The 21,213-nt window shown below is 35.7% G+C and overlaps 1 protein-coding gene and 1 long non-coding RNA gene across 2 annotated transcripts in view; both read right to left on the minus strand.

The window, feature by feature from the left end:
- The window catches only part of LOC109160923 (putative late blight resistance protein homolog R1A-4), a 58,292-nt gene that overhangs the window by 17,171 nt on the left and 19,908 nt on the right, over positions 1-21,213 (minus strand). Inside the window, exons 2-4 of the mRNA XM_019309184.1 lie at positions 15,901-15,910; positions 6,121-6,254; positions 208-1,040 (exon numbers count right to left, since the gene is read on the minus strand). Of these exons, the coding sequence (XP_019164729.1) occupies positions 208-1,040; positions 6,121-6,254; positions 15,901-15,910 (977 nt within the window). The remainder of the gene's footprint in view (positions 1-207; positions 1,041-6,120; positions 6,255-15,900; positions 15,911-21,213) is intronic.
- Positions 3,883-4,341, minus strand: LOC109160937. Its single transcript, XR_002050835.1, has 2 exons — positions 4,197-4,341; positions 3,883-4,099 (listed from the first exon to the last, which is right to left on the minus strand). It is a non-coding gene; the product is annotated as an uncharacterized LOC109160937 (long non-coding RNA).

The following is a 21,213-nucleotide window of genomic DNA, read 5'->3' on the forward strand; positions in this document are numbered from 1 at the left end:
GATACCTCAACTGACTTAAGTTTTTTATCCAAAGAGATGAAGGGAAAAAGGGCAAATAAAGTTGAAGTAGGTCAAGTACGTGAATTGATGTTGCTGGGAACAAGTAATTGCAAAGCATCCGACTTCCTATACGGTATTTGAATCTATATTTAGATGGAAACATAGCAAGAAAAGAATGGCATTTATGGAGTGTCCTATGCTCAAAACCTAAACGACTAATATTAGAAATTGATTGTAGGCTTACCCAAAAATTGCCATTTTCTTGACTTATTTCTTTGGAGAACTGTCCATCTTGAAACTTGTCATCAATGACATGCAATATATTTTTGTCTTTAGCTAGTCTCAAGCACATCTCACGTGTAAGATCATGCATCTTACACGTCTTTATTCTTCCACTCCGTCCCCTTTTTCCCACCAAAATTAAATTTCTATCAATAAGATCTTGCAACTTTTGCCATGCCACTTCTTCTTTCTTGTTTGCCACCAAAGCTTCATCTTCTACAAATTCCAGAGCAACCCAATGTCCAACTAATCTTCCAACTGGAATCTCATAATCTTCTGGAAATACTCCTAAATATAAGAAGCAAGTCTTTAAATTTTCAGGCAAGTGGTTGTAACTCAATAAAAGTATTTCCTCACAATTTTGCTCATATAAAGTTGATGATAATGCTTCAGAGCTGGCAACATTTTCCCAATCTTCCACCTTCATTTCAGCTTTGGATAGAATCCCAGCAATCACCATAATTGAGAGTGGTAATCCTTTGCATTTCATCACAATATCTCTCCCAATTTTCTCAAGCTCATTAGAAGGAGGACAAGATTCTTGTTTTGCAAATACTTGTTTGCAAAAAAGATCCCAACTTTCTTCTTTGCTTAGGGTATGCATGCTAAATTGGAGACCACCAGAACTAGCATGAGTAGCCACATATGTGAGTCGAGTTGTTAACAATACCCGACTCCCATTTCTCTTTTTTGGGAAGCAAATCTGCAAATCATTCCAAACTTGTGTACTCCATATGTCATCTATTACAATTAGATACCTCTTGCCCAGCAACAACTGATAGACTTTTTCCTTGAGTTCGGAGGTTCCAACAGATTGTCCTTCTGATTGTCCTTCTGTTGAAGAAGAAATTTCATTTGAATGGAGGAGCATTTGGAGCAAATCATCCAAGGAATAAGATTGAGAAACAGTAATCCATGCTTGTGTGTCAAAATGACGCTTGATGTCTTTATCTTCATATACTATTTTTGCCAAAGTTGTCTTCCCAATGCCTCCCATTCCTGTGATGGAAATGACTTCTCTTTCTTTAATTGACAGGTTGGTGAGCTTGTTCTTAATTTCTGCCAAAGAATTGCTGTTACCCACCATGAACACTTGTTGGGGAATTGTAGCAGAAGCACCCTGACGAGAACTAGTGGAAGTTGTTTTGGTGGCCATTGAGATGAAGGGAAAGTAATTGAAGAATGAAGCTCAGTTCTCCCAGTGTCTGTCTCTCACTTTTTCTTTTTCTAGATCTGCTTACAGAGATTATTGATGAATCTGCCTTCTCCAGCTTTCTCTCTCTACAAATTTTCTCCCTCCTTCATTTTTTCCCCTCCTCCTTGCAGCAGCTCAAACAAACCCTCAATAGGCTACTCCCCCACCTACCTCCACATCTCATCCTCCATCTCTCCCTTGCTGCATTTCAAACAAGCAATCCCGCCGTAGAGGTAGTTTTGGTTTTCAAAGTTGTGGGTTTTGGGTTTGGGAAAGCCTAGGGGTGCGTGCATTCTTCGTGGTGGGGTTTGCAAATTGCAACTTTGCCACCCACGCTTTGTCTTTGATTTGTGGTTGGGTTTACACCCACTTCTGTTTTGCAACTTTGTCACCCACGTTTTGTCTGTTGGGTCTCCAATTTTCACACCCACTTTTGTTTTGTTTTATGTATTTTTCTTCTCAAAAATTGAATATTCAATCCCAAAGGTCCCAATACCTCGACTATAGATCATTTGAGAGAATGTTTTGTTTTATGTATTTTTGTTTCATTGTTTTGTTGTTTTGCAGATATGTGTATTTCATCTCTTTTTTTTTTTTTTTTTTGGACGAATTTCTTCTTGTTTTTTGATGAGGTTTTCATGGAATGTGATATGATAAAAATGATTTTTGATGTATGTGAAACTCATTCTGAACAACAAAGATGAAAATAAAAAAACGCCTCTGAACTATGATATGCACTTCAGCTCGTTTGATAGGCTGCCCTATGATAAATAAGTCAAATTCACTGATTTAAGATCGGACATGTATTTTAAAATAGGAATATTGTCAATGAACAGAAAAATAGAAATGAATATGCAGGATGTGTGCAAGACTTTTCAACTAGTCTTGTCTATGTTTGGATAGATCATTAATTATTCTAAAGAAGCATTAAGTTCCTTCAAAGATCCTAAATTCTAATTTGTGAAACAGTCCACGAATCAAGTTTTCTATAACTTAACTAGAGAAGTTGTTTTTGTATTAGACGGTAAGGAATTGCTTACCATTCCAACTAGCTTTGTTGTAAACGTTCATATTTATGATTAATAAATTTGTTACTTCCAAAAAAAAAAAAAAAAAGATTATTGATGATATATGGCCAAGCTGAACAATATTACTTGGTCGGCCAGGGTCCACACGGAAATGGTAAACACATAAACTGTTAATTTGATACACACTATTAGGGCATCCTCAATAATGGTAGGATTTTGAGGAGATTTTGCAGGTGTGATTAAAAAAGAGAAATGGGTAAAAATGGGAACCCCAAAACCCCCTAAAAATCCTAAAATACAGACAAAATCCCCTAAATAACAGAAACAACCCATCCCTCTCTCTCATCTTTCCTCTCTCCTCCAGCACATCATTTTTTTCTTAAAATCTGTGCAAAATTCCCCTTTTATGCACCCACCATTTAACTCACTACATTTTAATTATTTCTATTACTTATTGGGACCACAAATATACCATACTTTGCATAAGAAATATTTTTGAAATAACTCTTCCCCACATCAGCTATTAACTTTGAGTGGAGAGAATTCATGTAGAAATAACTCCTAAATAACTACTAGTGTGGATGCTCTTATGTATTTGCATTTAATAGTTTATGTTTGTAGTTACCATTTTATATATTTTCAATTTATTCAGAAACACATAAACGGTTAACTACAATACAAAGTGGACCCTGCTTCAGGATATAATTTGCCATTTGTGATTGTGTTGGTCTTATGATGGGAAATGTTAATTTTTTGTGGTACAGTGGTTCCCAAAACTGCGTACCATAGCAGCTGCTGAGTGCTGAGGATGTGGAAGCCAGAAAGGCAGCGATAGTTGAGGTGGAAGAAGGGTTGGGAGCGTTGGAGGGTGCCTTCCAAAGTTGCAGCAAAGGGAAGAAATTCTTTGGCGGAGAGAGAATTGGGTTCTTGGACATTGCACTGGGAAGCTTAGTGGCTTGGATAAGGGTCATAGAGACATTTAACAGTATTAAGTTTCTGGATGAAGCTAAGGTTCCTGGTTTGGTGAATTGGGCAGAAGATTTCTGCGGTGATGATGCGGTGAAGGATGTGATGCCTTCAACTGAGAAACTAGCGGAGTTTGCAAAGGCGTTCTTCACCCATATGAAACCCCAATCTTAATTGATTGCTTGAGAATTGAGATTCTGTTGCTCATCTTGTGAGTTCAACCATGTATCTTGAGATTTCCTATGTAGTGTGATGATATTGTTGTTATCATTCCAAATGAATGGTCACAGGATCAAATCAGATAGTGTGACCAATGATTCTTTGGGAAGCACTCCCAGGTTTGAAGGGAACAATTTTTCAGCTCAAAATGAAACCACAATTTGCTAAGATAAAGGAAAAATAAGGTGCAAGGCAAAACCAAAGCAAAGATGTAAATTTCTAACCTTAAATCACAACAAAATTGAGAGAGCTTAGGATTTGTTTTGGGAGAGTAGGTAGCAGGGGAGCTAAGAGGTATATATGTATGGGTGATTGCTTCGGTTTGATATGATGCTGGACTCATCAAACTTACCTTCAAAGTGGTAGAAGAACATGTGATGCTATGCTTGTTGTTTCAGTTCTCTTCAATCTGTCTTGCAAATTAAAGAAATAGTGTTAGACTAATTAACAATCCAAATGTATAGAAGATAATGCATATATAGAGTAGACTGTGGAGGCAATGTAACCTCAGCTAAGCTGGCTTCGTAATAATATTTTCTAGGCGGAGCTCGAGCTGGCCATCTCCATCATTTTGAGTTTTCTTTGCAGACTCTAAAACACCATCACTACAACACCCTTCCAAATGAATTACCTCAAGGCATGGGCATCCAGAAAAGCACTCATAAGGGAGTGATTCCAAGTGATCGGAATTCTTTACCACCAGGCACTCAAAGCTTGGGAAAGAGAAATCGCTATCCTTCCATCTAAGAAAACTTTGACCAATGAAGACTAACACTTTCAGTTTTGGAAATCCCTCTTCAACTTGTTCCCACTCGATCTCTAAATCATCAAAGGCACCCCTTTCTAGTTGGAGAATTTCGAGGTTAGGTAGCCTTCCAAGGATGGTCATAATCTCCAATTTCATCCAAGTCTCAGAAAATTTCAACTTCTTGAGCTTCCATGGAAAATCATATGGTTTTGGAATATTATAAACTAGCCCAACTTTCTTTAACGAATTATATCCACAAAAGCTGATGCTTTCAAGTTGTTCTAAATGGCTTAAAGTATGGAGCAAGTCAATAGGATGTCTATTCTCACTGCGATAGGACTTGTCATATTTTACCCCCAATTTCTTTACATTCGGAATCCTCACCATCAACGCTTCATTTTTGCAACAAAAGTGGCTTAACCACAAAAGCGTTGTCAGATTCTCCAATGTAAAATTCTCTTCATCATTAAAATGAAATGAAGAGCGACCCAAAATGCGAAGCTGCCTTAATTGTGGTGTCTTTGGGAGGGTTATGCGTACTTGTTCAAAAGGGTTTAGACCACGCAGAACGAACGTTTGTAGATTTTTCAAGCGGCTTAAAATGGACAAGGAACCAGGAAATGCACCAATGTACAAAGCTAGATACCTCAACTCACTTAAGTTATTTATCCAAAGAGATTAAGGCAAACTGGGAACATAAAGTTGAAGTAGGTCAAGTACTTGAATTAATGTTGCTGTGAACAAGTGATTGGTAAGGATCGGACTTCCTCCATGGGATTCGAATCTATTATTAAATGGAAGCATAGCAAGAAAGGAATGGCATTTCTGGAATGTCCTATGCTCAAAACCTAAACAACTAATATTAGAAATTGATTGTAGGCTTACCCAAATATTGCCATTTTCTTGACTTATTTCTTTGGAGAAGTGTCCAACTTGAAACTTGTAATCAATGACATGCAATATATTTTTGCCTTTAGCTAGTCTCAAGCACATCTCACGCGTAAGATCATGCATCTTACACGTCTTTATTCTTCCAGTCCATCCCTTTTTTTCCACCAAACTAAATTTCTATCAATAAGATCTTGCAACTTTTGCCATGCCACTTCTTCTTTCTTGTTTGCCACCAAAGCCTCGTCTTCTACAAATTCCAGAGCGACCCAATGTCCAACTATTTTTCTAACTGGAATATCATAATCTTCTGGAAATACTCCTAAATATAAGAAGCAAGTCTTCAAATTTTGAGGCAAGTGGTTGTAACTCAATAAAAGTATTTCTTCACAATTTAGCTCCTCATATAAAGTTGATGATAATGCTTCAGAGCTGGAAACATTTTCCCAATCTTCCACCTTCATTTCAGCTTTGGATAGAATCCCAGCAATCACCATAATTGAGAGTGGTAATCCTTTGCATTTCATCACAATATCTCTCCCAATTTTCTCAAATTCAATAGGAGGAGGACAATATTCTTTTGCAAATACTTTTTTTTGCAAAAAAGATCCCAACTTTCTTCTTTGCTTAGGGTAGGCATGCTAAATGGGAGACCACCAGAACTAGCATAAGTAGCCACATATGTGAGTCGAGTTGTTAACAATACTCGACTCCCATTCTTCTTTTCTGGGAAGCATATCTGCAAATCATCCCAAACTTGTGTAATCTATATATCATCTATTACAATTAGATACCTATTGCCCAGCAACAACTTACGGACTTTATCCTTGAGTTCGAAGGTTCTTGCAGATTGTCCTTCAGTTGGAGAAGAAGCTTCAATTGATTGGAGAAGCTTTTGGAGCAAATCATCCAAGGAATAAGATTGAGAAACAGTAATTCATGCTTGAATGTCAAAATGACGCTTGATGCCTTTATCTTCATATACTTTTTTTGCCAAAGTTGTCTTGCCAATACCTCCCATTCCTGTGATGGAGATGACTTCCCTTTCTTTAATTGAGGGGTTGGTGAGCTTGTCCATAATTTCTGCCAATGCATTGGTGTTACCCGCCATGAACACTTGTTGAGGCATTATTACACTAGTGGGAGTTGTTTTGGTGGCCATTGAGAATTGAGATGAAGGGAAAGTAATTGAAGAATGAATTGAAGCTCAGATCAGCTCTGCCCTCCCAGTTTCTTTTTCTTATGGCCTGATATTATTGATGATGCCCAAGCTGCATGCACAGTATTACTTTTTACTTGGCCACCAGGGGTCCACTTAGGAATCTAATTATTTTACATTTCAAAATGCTTAAACCCTACCTAGGTCTTGTCACCTTTTTTTTTTTTTTTTTTTTAAAGTAGTCTTTTTTTTTTCTTTTTTTTTTTTTAAAAAAAAAGTTGAAAGTAGTCTTGTCACCTCCATTATCATCTTGAATTTTGTTTGCAGACTTTAAAACTTAAAACACCAGATCCCCACCCTTCCAAATCAATTAGCTAAAGGCATTCACTTTGAGAATGGCATTTAAGGGAGGGACAATATATGTCACGTTTTGAAAATTGAAAGAAATATTTATATTATTAATAATTTAGGGATCATGTTGACAATTGACATATTTGTGAAGGACATAAATTACAAATTTTCAATTATAAAAAGAACTTGATGGATCTGTTTACTAACTGTAAAATTTCACCAAAATTTTGAAAAACTAGAGAATTTTGAAAAAAAAAAAAAAAAAAAAAAAAAAAAGAAGAAGAAGTTAAGTTGCACAATTTTTCATTTTGAAAATAAGAAACAGGTCTCCAGTCTTTTAGAAAACTAAAAAACTATTAAAAATTATTTTTCAATTGGAAAATAAAATCATCTATCATCTATATTTGTTATATTTCATTATAATCACATTCACACCGTGCTCGACCTAGCATGGCTTGGGCCTCGGCCGGCCTATATGCCTCAGCTTGGGTTTCGGTTGAAGGTTCCAGGCGTGATCCAAGTAGTTGCAACTAATCCTTCCTTTTTAGGGGGACGGTTGCATTTAGTATAAATATCCACCTACTTGTCTTGTAGACATAATCCAATCTATTGTAATAGCATTACACAAACATCAATACAATCTTTGTCTCCGTGACATACATTTCTTGTATATGTCACTTGTTATTTACTATATTCATTCGTTTATTTATTTGTTCCTTAATTAATTGGGTTATTTGATACAGGGCAACCGGGCCAATTAGTCCATCAACATTAATTAAACCACTGAACTCAAAAAAACTCTAAAATAATCTACAAACTCTGAAAAAAAATTACAATTAGCATTTTTAATAAGTTACTGTCCGGTTTTTGCTTATTAAATTGCCATGTGTAAGGGAACATATTTGTCAACACTGCATATGACGTGGCTTTAGGCTTAACAGATAAGGTCCAAGCTTCCAAATGGAACAACTTATGGAAGTTAAAGGTTCCAAACAAGGTCTGCACGTTCATCTGGTTAGTGGTTCATGGTAAAATACTCACCAATAGTAACAGAGTCAAGCGAGGCATCGCAAGCTACGACAAATGTTCCCTTTGCGTGACCGAAGTGGAAGACATCCAGCATGTACTTCGCAATTGTCCAGCAGCAGCCGAGGTTTTGAAGCGAATCCTTCCAACTATCTCAGCGAACTCACACCTTCCCTTTAACGAATGGCTCCAGTCGGGCATCAAAGGCAACCACACTGCCAACCACCCCTGCAATGAAGGAGCTCTCTTTGCTATCACCCTATGGTGGATCTGGAGGTGGAGGAACGACAGGATCTTTAATAACCTGGAAAGAACCGCCAATTTCAAGGTTGCATGGTTTAAACTCCAAGTTGAACAAGCCGTTAAGGCCTTTGCAGGTTCCAAAACCTCTCGAGACGTTGCTTTTTGGAACTCATGGTCGAAATTTCGTTGGCTCGCACCATCTGAAGGCACGGTGAAGATAAACTTAGACGACTCTGTAGACATCCATAATGGCAAGGCAGGTTGCGGCGGTGTTATCAGAGACGGCGAAGGCCGATGGGTGGCAAGTTTTTTGTATAGCATTGGCTGCTGCTCACCACGTACTTGAAGCCGAGACTTGGGCTCTACTGAAAGGCATTCTACTGGTAAAGCACCTCGGTCTTACAGATGTTACCTTCGAAACGGATTCCAGAGAGCTATATGAAAGTGTCAACACCACCCACGCCTACAACAATGTCCTCCGTAACCTTCTGTTGGCTTGTATGCGGGAATTAAGCACAATCAATACATGGAGGTTGTCGCTAGCAGTTCGAGAACAAAATCGCTTGGTCGACGCCATAGCACGTAGAGCCAAGCATTTCCCTAAAGGTCTGCATATCCTATATAATCCACCGGACGAAGTTTTGAACGTGCTTCATGATGATTTAGATGGCATCTCTATGTGGCGCCAATAGCTAGTTTAGTTTTTTTTCTTGGGTATCCCCTCCTTTGATATAAAAAAAATTGCCATGTGTAATTATTTATTTTTTCTTATTATCCTAAACCAAACATAGAAATTTGTGGGAGTATGCAGTTCTGTTTTTTATAATCCCTCTCTTCCGAGTCCGTTCCGCAATATTCAATCGACCAAATTATATTCTTGATGTTACTGTGTTTGGTTTTGATATTCAGATTATTGAATGGATAGACCTTTAATTATTGATGCTACTGAAGCATTGGGTGATTTTTCTTTGCCTGACCGACAATTCTAAATATTAGCATTTGGACATTGAAGGTACTAGAGAGAGCTGAAGCTGAAGAGAAGGTCTGGCGCAAATAAGGGAAAAGAGAAGAAATTAGGGATTTAAATTTAATTTTGAATTGGATCAAATGTTTACATGTATTTTAAATTTTCAAGTAGGATAATATGAAAAACACAATTACACCTGGCAATTCAATTAACAGAAATCGAATATTAACCTGTTAAAAATGTTAATTGTAATCTTTTTTTGAGTTAGAGAATTATTTTTGAGCATTTTTAAATTCAGTGGCTTAATTGTTGTTTCACAAACAGTTCAATGACATATTTGTATTTATTCCCTTTATTTTGTTTCAATATTTCTATGATGAACATGCATTAGTGATGTGGTTTCAACATATCTCGTAACACACCACTACAAAAAAAAAAAAAAAAAAAAAACATTTTTAACGTAAGTTAATTTAAAAAAAAACGTCGATTATTTTGCGATGCAATTCTCATCGACGTAGTAAATAAATGATACGATGTCGGTTTTCTAAAACTGACGTCGTATGCCTTTTTAAAAAAGAAAAAATTAAGATACAACATCGTACGTCTTTAAAAAAAAAATAGACATACGATGTCAGTTTTTTTTAAAACCAATGTCGCATCGCTTTTAAAAAAAAAATTAAAAAACATTCACAAAAAACACAATAGCAAACACCACATCCGGATCAGAACACTCAAAATCTCAACAAATTAGATGGAGTCAAGAAAATTCAAAAGAAAAAAAAAATCTTGACCCCGGAAAAAAATCCCCAAGAATAGGGATTTAGATTACCCAAATCAAAAAAGAGAAATAGGAGTAATACTTTATATTAGTTTCCTTATTTTAATTTTCTTAGTGTTAATTCTTCTGTTATCCCTTCTCTAAGATCCCTGCCGCTAAATTAGGAGTTTATTGAATTGGATGGCTAGAATATAGGGATAATATTGCAGTAGTGAAGATATCTTTGGAATGAATATGAATTACTATTTTTACTCTCCCTTTTCTCTCTAAATCTTCTTCCGTTTTCTTCCCTGCAATCTCTCAATTTCTTCTCTGCAATATTCCCTTTTCTTATGCAATTTCCCTTTCCCCATTTCCTTTCCTCGTCTGATCTCCCAGGGCTGTTACAATTGGTATCAGAGCCCCCTTCCTGAGCAACAATGGTGAACAACGAAGATCAGTTTAGATTTGCTTCTGCATCTGTGGAAGAAGATTTTACAGACTTAAAACAAGGAGCTGAGGGAGTGTAAAGGACTTTACTGATAAATATGAAGAAATGAGAGCACTTATGTTGCAGAAACACATCCCCACCTCATGAAGAATATTTCTTGAATAATTACATATGCCGGCTCAGTCAAGCCATTAGATGTTTTGTTAGGACCTCAAGACTAAGAACCTTGGAGGATGCTATTTGGCTTGCCAAGCATTTTGAACAAGGGATGAAGGCCCCTGATTTTTTCCATGAGCTTCCATTTCAGCAGAGGAACCAAATTGGGAATTCTAATGGCTCCAATGGCTTCCCTAGACCCCTACCACATAGGCAGGAAGGAGATATTCATACAATGAATGAGAGGAACTCTGATATGGATAGATTGAGGGGTCAAAAGCTTTGTTTCAATTGCAAAGAAAGATGGCAGTACGACCATAAGTGTAAGCCCAAACCTTCGTTGGCTGCAATAGAAGGAGTAGAGGAGGAGTAGAGGATGATAATGAATGGCAAATTCCTTCCGCAGTTGAGACTAAAAAACCTGGAACACCCTAAGCAGCAAATATTTTGGGAAATGGTTTTTGATAATGGGGATCAAACCTTGCATACAACCCACAAATTATGAGACTACATCACAGATGGAGGGAAATTGATGCATCTGGTTTTACTTTTAGAAAATTCTGATCCTTGTCCTCAAGGATCATCTGGAGGATGGAGAGGAGATGTCACGAACCATGGATTTGCTAGGAGTAAAACGACACCGTATTAATAAATACTTCATATTAGTTTCCCATGTTAATTTTCTTAGTGTTAATTCTTCTGTTATCCCTTCCTTAAGATCCCTTCCGCTAAATTAAGAGTTTGTTGAATTGAATGACTAGAATATTGTTATGAACCAAGGAGGTTGATCTGTGTTATTTTCCTTTGTCATTTTCCTTTTATTATTTTTGCAGTTTATCTTCCTTATTTATAGGAGCTTGTTAGGATAGGCTATAAGATAGAGTTGAATGTATTGGCAGGATTATGAAATAGAATGAATGAAATTATATTTTCTTCTTCACTCTTCTCTGCAACTCTCTGAAATTCTCTTCTTCCCTTTCTTTCCGTTCTTTCCCTTCCCTTCTTTGCTACTTAAATCCCAGGGAGGGTGGATGGAAAGGTATTTCATGATCTCTCAAACCCCACCAGCCCTTTATTTAGATTATTTAACATTAAATCTGTCTGGGAAAGTAGGAGTCTTGCTTGAAGGTTATTTAAACAATATGAGAGGTGGATTTAACTGGGGACACTTTGTAGAAGCTATTTGTAGACGGTTTAGCCTTGGTACTGCTTCTATAGATGAAGAATTCACCATTTTTAAACAGTCAGGGAATGTGGAAGAATTCACTGATAAATTTGAAGAGATGAGAAGCATTTTGCTCCAAGTGAGGCCTTATTTAACAGAAGAATATTTTTTAGAAAATTATGTGTGCAGGCTTAGACAAGCTATCACCAGAAAATTTTGAGGAGGCCATTTGGCTAGCCAAGCATTTTGAACAAGGGATGAAGGCCCAGACTTCTTCCTTGAGCTGCCGTATCCACAGAGAAACCAAACTGCGAATCCTAATGGCACTGCTAGATTGCTACCACCACATGGGCAAGAAGGGTATACTAACACAATGGATATGAGGAACAACTCTGAGATGGATAGATTGAAGGGCCAAAAACTATGCTTCAATTGCAAAGAAAGATGGCAGTATGGTCATAAGTGTAAGCCCAAACCTTCCATTGCTGCAATAAAAGGAATAGGGGAGAATAATGAATGGCAAAAACAGGATGAAGCAAAGCCACAACAAACAGAAGTGAGGTCTAAAGAGGTTGGAGTATTCTGGAATACTATGGAGGGGGAGAAAGGATGAATTCCAACATTTAGTTAAACATTTCCCAAACTAGGATCCTTGGGGACAAGGATCTAAGGGGGGAGTAATGTTATGAACCAAGGAGGTTGATCTGTGTTATTTTCCTTTGTCATTTTCCTTTTATTATTTTTGCAGTTGTTTTGTTGCTATCTTATTCTGAATACATACAGCTGTTATATTCCATCTTTATCTTCCTTGTTTATAGGAGTTTGTTAGAATAGGCTATAAGATAGAGTCGAATGTATTGGCAGGATTATGAAATAAAATGAATGAAATTATATTTTCTTCTTCACTCTTCTCTGCAACCCTCTGAAATTCTCTTCTTCCCTTTCTTTCTGTTCTTTCCCTTCCCTCCCTTTCTTTCTGTTCTTTCCCTTCCCTTCTTTCTACAAATATCAGTCCTTTCTTCACCTAAATTTCTTCTTAAGCCCTTAGATCATCACAAATATAGGGATAGTATGGCAGTACTGGAGATCATCTTTGGAATGAATATGAATTACTATTTTTACTACCCCTTTTCTCTCTAAGTCTTCTTCCATTTTCTTCTCTCAATCTCTCAATTTCTTCTCTGCAATCTTTCCTTTTTTTTTTCTGCAATTTCCCTTCCCCATTTCCTTTCCTCGTTGATCTCCTAGGGCTGTTACAAATCGCAACGGCTTAATTAATCGTCATCATCCGCAGCGGCTTCAATTCATCGTCACCATCGACGTCATCGGCCATGTCTTCATCATCGTCTAGTAGATGGTCGAGCTAGTCTTGACCCTTCTGAGTATATAAAAATATATAAGAACTCAAAGTGTTTTGAGTTTAAGTTAACCCTACTAGGATGCTAGTTTATATCTGTACACTTTTTTAAATGAAAAAACTTCCCCTAAAAAAAAAACATAAAAAAAAAACATAAAAACGAGAACATTTAATTTTTTTAAAAAAAATTAACTTAAAACTTCTGTTCTACTTAGAATCGACATTTTATGTATCATTCTGTATTTAATTTTTAAATCCATGAGCACAAAACGTCAGTTTCTATTAGAATCGACGTTGAATGATCAATTAAAAAAAAAAAATTAAACATGAGGACAAAGCGTTGGGTCTAATTGTATGATTTTGTGTTGTTCAGGAACCCAATTGTATTTTTTAAATTCAATAGTCTAATTACAATTTAGTGTGTAGTTGAGAGACCTACTTGACTCTTATTCCTTATTTTAATAATTTTAAATTAAAAAAAAAAAAAAATCAAAGTCGGACCTCTTCGTCTAGGGGTGTTCATTCGGTTAACCGTTCGGTTAACCGAACCGTTTTAACCGAACCGAATTAACCGAAATTTTTTTTGCCTTAACCGTTAACCGAACCGAAATTTTATCTACCGAATTAACCGAACCGAACTTTTTTTCGGTTAATCGGTCGGTTAACCGATTAACCGAAATTTTTAACCCTAAAATTGAAAATCCTAAAAATAACTCCTAAAATAATAAATTCAATTAAAATAAAATAGATATCATAATAAATTCATATCAAAACATACAAAAACAATACCATAAGTCCATAATCCATTTGACTATTTGGGATTTTAGTACATATTATATATTTATATTTAATATTTAATATATTATATATATATTTCAAAATTCGGTTAACCGATCGGTTAATTCGGTTAACCGACATTTTCGAACCGAATTAACCGTTAACCGAATTTTGAAAAAACCTTTAACCATTCTCCGAACCGAAATATTTCGATTAAAAAACGGTTAACCGAATTACGTCGGTTCGGTCGGTTAACCGAAATTTCTCCGAAATTTGCACACCCCTATCTTCGTCTCCGAGCTGCTTGATCAGACAACGAGACCTTCATCTCCAGGCAGCCTGGAGACGAAGGACGGAGATGAAGAGACCATCTCTTCGTCTCCGGCAACCTAAAAACAAAGTCAAAGAGTCCCTTTGACTCCAGGACCAAACCCGGTGGTGGGGATAATGATTTTTTGGATTGAAAAAGATTGAGAAAATAAATAATAGATATTACTTTGTAAAGAATTATGAGTATTTTTTTTTTTTTTTTAAGTTTCAAAATTCTCACTCCACTCATCAAATTGTTAACAAACTTCCAAACCAGTAATAAACAAAATTAAAAAATATAATTTGAGAAACGTATGTTGAACCAGTCCACCATAATCAAGAATAAACTTTCGAATCCAGAGACTAGCAAAAAAGGCTTTCATTTTTAAAACCATAAAAAAAGTCTCACACTCTCACATAATAGGAGATGTAAATAATATTACATTGTGTAATCCCCATAACTAATAATTTAATAAACACGTATAAATTTTATGAATGGAAAAATTGTAATTTATGACCCTCACAAATATGTCAATTATCAAAGTTACATCTGAATTATTAATGATGTAAATGTTGTCTCTCAATTTTCAAAACGTGACATATATTGCCCTTCTCCTGAATTATTAATGGTATAAATGTAGTTACCCACTGTTTCCTCTGTTCGAAGACCACATTTTTTTCTCCATTTTTCTTTCTTTGTTTGTTCTCCTTCCGATTTCTGCTAACAACAATGTTTTTCCTTCTTCCTATTAGGAGAGGGGCAATATATGTCACATTTTAAAATTTGATGAATAACATTTACACCATTAATAATTCAAATGTGACATTAATAATTAGCATATTTGTGAATGACATAAATTACAATTTTACCTTTTATCAAATAATACCATTTGTGATTCACTATTCAATAATCCATACAAACTCAACACATAAAACTTGCATAAAATCAAAGCAGTAGCAGCAACAACAACAATAACAATAAACAATAAACCAACAGTCTCTTTCCTTATTAGGAAGCACTCCCAGGTTTGAAGGGAACAATTTTTCTGCTCAAAATGAAAGCACAATTTGGTAAAGAAAAGGAAGAATTACATGCATTGCAAAACCAAAACAAAGATGTGAATTTTCTAATCTTAAATCACAATATAATTGAGAAACCATAGCAATAGGATTCATTCTAAGAGGCGGTATGTATGGATGATTGCTTCAGATGAGTTGATATGACGCTCTTGAATCTGTGTTGCAAAGTAAGAAACAGTGTTAGACTGGTAATCCAAATGTAGTACACGGAGAAGATGCCCGTATGAGTAACTCAACTTGTTATAGAGGTAAATTAAAATTTATTGTAAAAGACCAAAGATCATATCGAGTCTCACCAATTACAATGTGGACATAACTTCTCAAAATGAGGAGGCTCCTTGACGCCTAGGGTGGTAGTTCCACCTTTTGTCACAAGTATATGGAGCAGATAAGCAAAGATCGAGTTAGTGTAAATTATAAAGTAAGACAGTCTTAAGTAAAAGAAACATCTAATAATATATACCTTAATAGCGGACCTCGAGCTTGCCATCTCCATCATTTTGAATTTTCTTTGCAGACTCTAAAACTCCATCACTACACCCTTCCAAATCAATTAGCTCAAGGCATGGACATCCAAAAAGGCACTCATAAGGGAGTGATTCCAACTCACTGGAATTCTGTAGCACCAGGCACTCAAGGCTTGGGAAAGTGAAATCGCTGTCTTTCCATCTACGAAGTGTTTGACGGCTGAAGACTAACACTTTCAATTTTGGAAATCCCTCTTCAACTTGTTCCCACTCGGTCTCTGGATAATCAAAGGCATCCACTAGTAGTTTGAGAACTTGGAGGTTAGGTAGCCTTCCAAGGATGGTCATCATCTCCAATTTCATCCAAGTCTTATAAAATTCTAACTTCTTGAGCTTCCGTGGAAAATCATATGGTTTTGGAATATAAACTAGCACAATTTTGTATGTTCCATAAAACTTGATGTTTTCGAGTTGTTCCAAATGGCTTAAAGTATGGAGCAAGTCAATGGGATGCTTATGGTCGTCTCTGTATTCCAAAACTTCATAACTTACCCCCAATTTCTTTACATTCGGAATCCTCACCATCAATGCTTTATTGCAACAAAGGTCACTTAACCACAACAGAGTTGTCAGATTCTCCAATATCAAATTCTCTTCTTTATTTTGAAAATGAAATAAACAAATACCCAAACTGCGAAACTGCCTTAATTGTGGTGTCTTTGGAAGGGTTGTGCTTAATACAACACAATCACTTCCACTATACAGAATCAACGTTTGTAGATTTTTCAAACTGCTTAAAACCGAGAAGGAACCAGGAAATGCACCATAGTACAAAGCTAGATACCTCAACTCACTTAAGTTATTTATCCAAAGAGATGAAGGGAATTCGGGAACACAAAGTCCACGTAGGTCAAGTACTTGAATTGATGTTGCTGTGAACAAGTACTTGATAAGGATCCAATTTCCTCCATCTCTTTCGAATCTAAATTTATATTGATATGGAAGCATAGAAAGAAAGGAATGGCTATTCTGGAGTGTCATATGCTCCAAACCGAAACGACTAATAATAGAAATTGATTGTAGGCTTACCCACAAATTGCCATTTTCTTGAGTTATTTCTTTGGAGGACTGTCCAACTTGAAACTTGTCATCAATGACATGCAATATATTTTTGTCTTTAGCTAGTCTCAAGCACATCTCACGCGTAAGATCATGCATCTTACACGTCTTTATTTTTCCACTCCGTCCTCTTTTTTCCACCAAAACTAAATTTCTATCAATAAGATTTTGCAACTTTTGCCATGCCACTTCTTCTTTCTTGTTTGCCACCAAAGCCTCGTCTTCTACAAATTCCAGAGCGACCCAATGTCCAACTAATCTTTCAACTTGAATCTCATAATCTTCTGGAAATACTCCTAAATATAAGAAGCAAGTCTTCAAATTTTCAGGCATGTGGTTGTAACTCAATAAAAGTATTTCCTCACAATTTTGCTCCTCATATAAAGTTGATGATAATGCTTCAGAGCTGGCAACATTTTCCCAATCTTCCACCTTCATTTCAGCTTTGGATAGAATCCCAGCAATCACCATAATTGAGAGTGGTAATCCTTTGCATTTCATCACAATATCTCTCCCAATGTTCTCAAATTCATTAGAAGGAGGACAAGATTCTTGTTTTGCAAATACTTGTTTGCAAAAAAGATCCCAACTTTCTTCTTTGCATAGGGTAGGCATGCTAAATGGGAGACCACCAGAACTAACATGAGTAGCCACATATGTGAGTCGAGTTGTTAACAATACTCGACTCCCATTTCTCTTTTCTGGGAAGCATATCTGCAAATCATCCCAAACTTGTGTACTCCATATGTCATCTATTGCAATTAGATACCTCTTGCCCAACAACAACTTACGGACTTTCTCCATGGGTGTATCGGAGGTTCCTGCAGATTGTCCTTCTGTTGGAGAAGAAGCTTCAATTGATTGGAGGAGCTTTTGGAGCAAATCATCCAAGGAGTAAGATTGAGACACAGTAATCCATGCTCGAATGTCAAAATGACGCTTGATGCGTTCATCTTCATATAATTTTTTTGCTAAAGTTGTCTTCCCGATACCTCCCATTCCAGTGATGGAGATGACTTGTCTTTCTTTAATTGACAGGTTGGTGAGCTTGTTCTTAATTTCTGCCAATGCATTGGTGTTACCCACCATGAACACTTGTTGAGGCATTGCAGCAGAAGCACTTGTGGAAGTTGTTTTGGTGTCCATTGAGAATTGAGATGAAGGGAAAGTAATTGAAGAATGAATTGAAGATCAGCTCTCCCAGTAGTGTCTCTCACTCTTTCTTTTTCTATATCTGCGTATTGAGATTATTGATGATGGCCAAGATGCACAGTATTACTTAGCCGGCCGGGGTCCACTCGGTTTGAGGTAGCTAATAAGCAATTATTTTACATTTCAAAATGCTTAAACCGTGTTGACCCTAAGTTTGGTTAGGGTGGTTGAAATTCCTCAATAAGAATATTAAAATGTGATTTGAATAAATGAGATTATTTGTTGAGGTTTTGAAGCCTAAACGGCTAACTATGAAATTATAAAATTTTACATTTCAAAATGCTTAAACCGTGTTGACCCTAAGTTTGGCCGGTGAGGGTGGTTGAAGTTCCTCAATAAAAATGTTAAAGTGTCATTCGAATAAATGAGATTATTTTTTTGAGGGTTTGAAGCCTAAACGGCTTAGTATTAAATTATAAAATGTTTTTATCAAATTATGAAAGACATGAGTATATGAGAATGGAGTATTTAGTTGTATAATTTTAGGACAAAGTAGTTAGAATAGATTGAACATGTCTTAAAGGGACAAATGTGGGGTATTTGTATAGAATAAATCCCCCAACTACCCCACCTAAGTCGGAGGGTGGTTGCATCTCCAGTGTTGACCGAGTCCAGGTTGAGACCGGGTCCGCGGGTCAGGCGAGTCGAGCTCAACATGGGCGAGGTGCCTTGGGCCGAGCACGGGGCTCAACCTTGGGGCCCCAAGTCCATTCCATACTTCCTTGCTTCGCTTTCTCGAGTCAGTTTGCTCCGATCATAATATATCCATCATTCAGACTTGAGGCTCTGAACAACTTGTAAGGAATATAATTATTAAAGTGTTTATTGTATTTACATTAATTTATAAAGTCATGTAATTTTAATTACAAATCAAATCAACATCAACATAATTATTAAATTAGTCAACATAACATGTCTATATCATTAATATATAAAATATTGCATATATTATATATTATATATTATATATTATATCTCTATCTCTTCTCTTCTCTATCTCTATCTCTATCTCTATCTCTATCTCTATCTCTCTATATATATTAAAAAGCAAAATGATTATGGAAATATTTTCCCTAATCATAATCATCATAAATCCTTTATATAATAAAGCTATATGGTTTGGGAAATAATTAATGCTACAATTAATGCCACAATATCTTTTATTATATAAAAAAAAAAAAAGCACAACATTTAAGAAATAAAATAATTATATATTATATAATCATATAAAAAATATATTTTTGAAAAATAAAATAGCTATATATTATATAATCATATAAAAAATGTGTTCAATTAGAGTTTAAATTTACACATACAAAATTTGAAATTTGCTTTCCAAATGTAATTATCTTAGTTATTATTCGTATTGTGAAAATTATAATATAGATGAAATACAATTAAGAATAAATCAATGTAATTATGTAAATTCTCTCTATAAGTTTATTTGAATATGCACATAATTAGAGATTATATTAACCATACAAAATTTTAATTGTAATTTGTATTCTATAAAAATAATAAATACTTGACCAATGGAAGCTCAAAAATATTATTATATTAAATAATTTAAAATATTTTAGTTTTTCTATTTTTTACTTATATTAATAATAACATATTTTTTCCCGTGCATCGCGCGAGTGAATTACTAGTAATTAAATAAAGATGAAAAGAAAATCAAAGTGAATAATAAGCAAAAAGATTTTAGTGGATAGGAGAGTAATTCACAAAATTAATTTGAGTAATAATTGTTGATCCATAATTGAGAATTAACATTGCAATAATTATGTTATGTTTCTAATATTAATTGATTGGAGATAAATTTAAAATTCAGAATCAATATTTACATGAACATCTACACTTATTTCAACACTATAAATTAAATAAATCATCATCCACAGGACCACAACCAATACTACAATTATGTTTTGGTCGTGGCTGGAATTGGGAGGATGGTTGTGGCTAGAATAGGGAGAAGAATATTTCTGGGAGTTTAGATCTCTTATAGAGCTTTATATTGTGCGATCTGGGTAAGATGAATCAAGAAATGCGCAGTAGACATGAAGAAAAAGCTGAGGATAAAAATCATACCTTGCTTCTAAACCTAGGGTTTCGATTCTTGGAGCTGTTCTTTCTTGAAAGCAGAGGCAACGGTTAGCCGTAGCTCATGAACGCGAAGATGAAGAAGAAGCTTACGTAAAAAGACTATTTTGCCCTCATGAATAAAAAATTTAAAAAGGTTTAAGTTTTTCCGGCCAATTTTCACTGGTGATTTGGCCGGAAGGACCAAATCTACTAAAAAAAACATAGTTAAAAGACTAAATTGTTAGTTGTAAAAGTCATGGAGCAAAATTAACACACCCCCTATAATCATAGGACCAAAAGTGTAATTTGTTCATTTGTTAAATTAATAATAATTCATGCATCGCACGGGACACTTACTAGTAATAATAATGATAATGTGGTGATGGTGGTAGTTGTTGGTGGTGGTGGTATTGTTGTTAGCGGTGTGCAATCGGTTAACCGAACCGTTTTAACCGAAGTTTTTTGTTAGGAACCTTGTATTAGAATTTTGATGATACCAATGTAATGTAGAAAATAGACCCCTAACTCTTACGTTTTTCTTGTATCGCTACTTTCGTTCTAGACGAAAGTTGCCATAACTCATATGTAATTCGTGTTAAGCTAGAACAAACACACGAAAAGAGTTATGAATAGAAGATAGGCTGATCAAAGCGAAAGAAGACTCCACAGCAACGAAAGAAGGAGTTGTCATTAAAAAGACAGTTCTTTTCAAGTCTATCTCAACAAGTATTCTTCTTCTCATCAACAAGAAGAATGTTCTACCTGTCTGATTTGACAACATCCTAGGACAATAAGGACCTCAACTCATGGGACACGCTATCCAAAGAGCATTTAATGAAGCTGTACTATCTCTGAAGCTAAAAGACAAAAGTCATCAGATCTTCCATACCTTCAACGGCTACATAGTACAAACCCATTAATGGAGCATTAAATGCATGAGGCTCCATGGTCCTTGTCCAACAGATAAAAGGTTTGAAAAATTCATCTCCCTCCAACGGATGAATTTTCATCACCTATATAAACCAACCTTCATCAACTAAGAAGGTGCTGGTTCATTTTATCACTCTACTCACTCTCTTGCAAAAAGCTCTTAAAAAGTGAACAAATCTCAAAGCTTTTTGCGAACCAGTTATTTAAGGTGTTAAGGCATTTGAAGTAGATCACCCATCACTGCCCTACATCTTGTAAGAAGTCTTGCATTCTTGAAGC

Source organism: Ipomoea nil, unplaced genomic scaffold (assembly GCF_001879475.1).
Source record: "Ipomoea nil cultivar Tokyo-kokei standard unplaced genomic scaffold, Asagao_1.1 scaffold2921, whole genome shotgun sequence".
NCBI lineage: Eukaryota > Viridiplantae > Streptophyta > Magnoliopsida > Solanales > Convolvulaceae > Ipomoea > Ipomoea nil.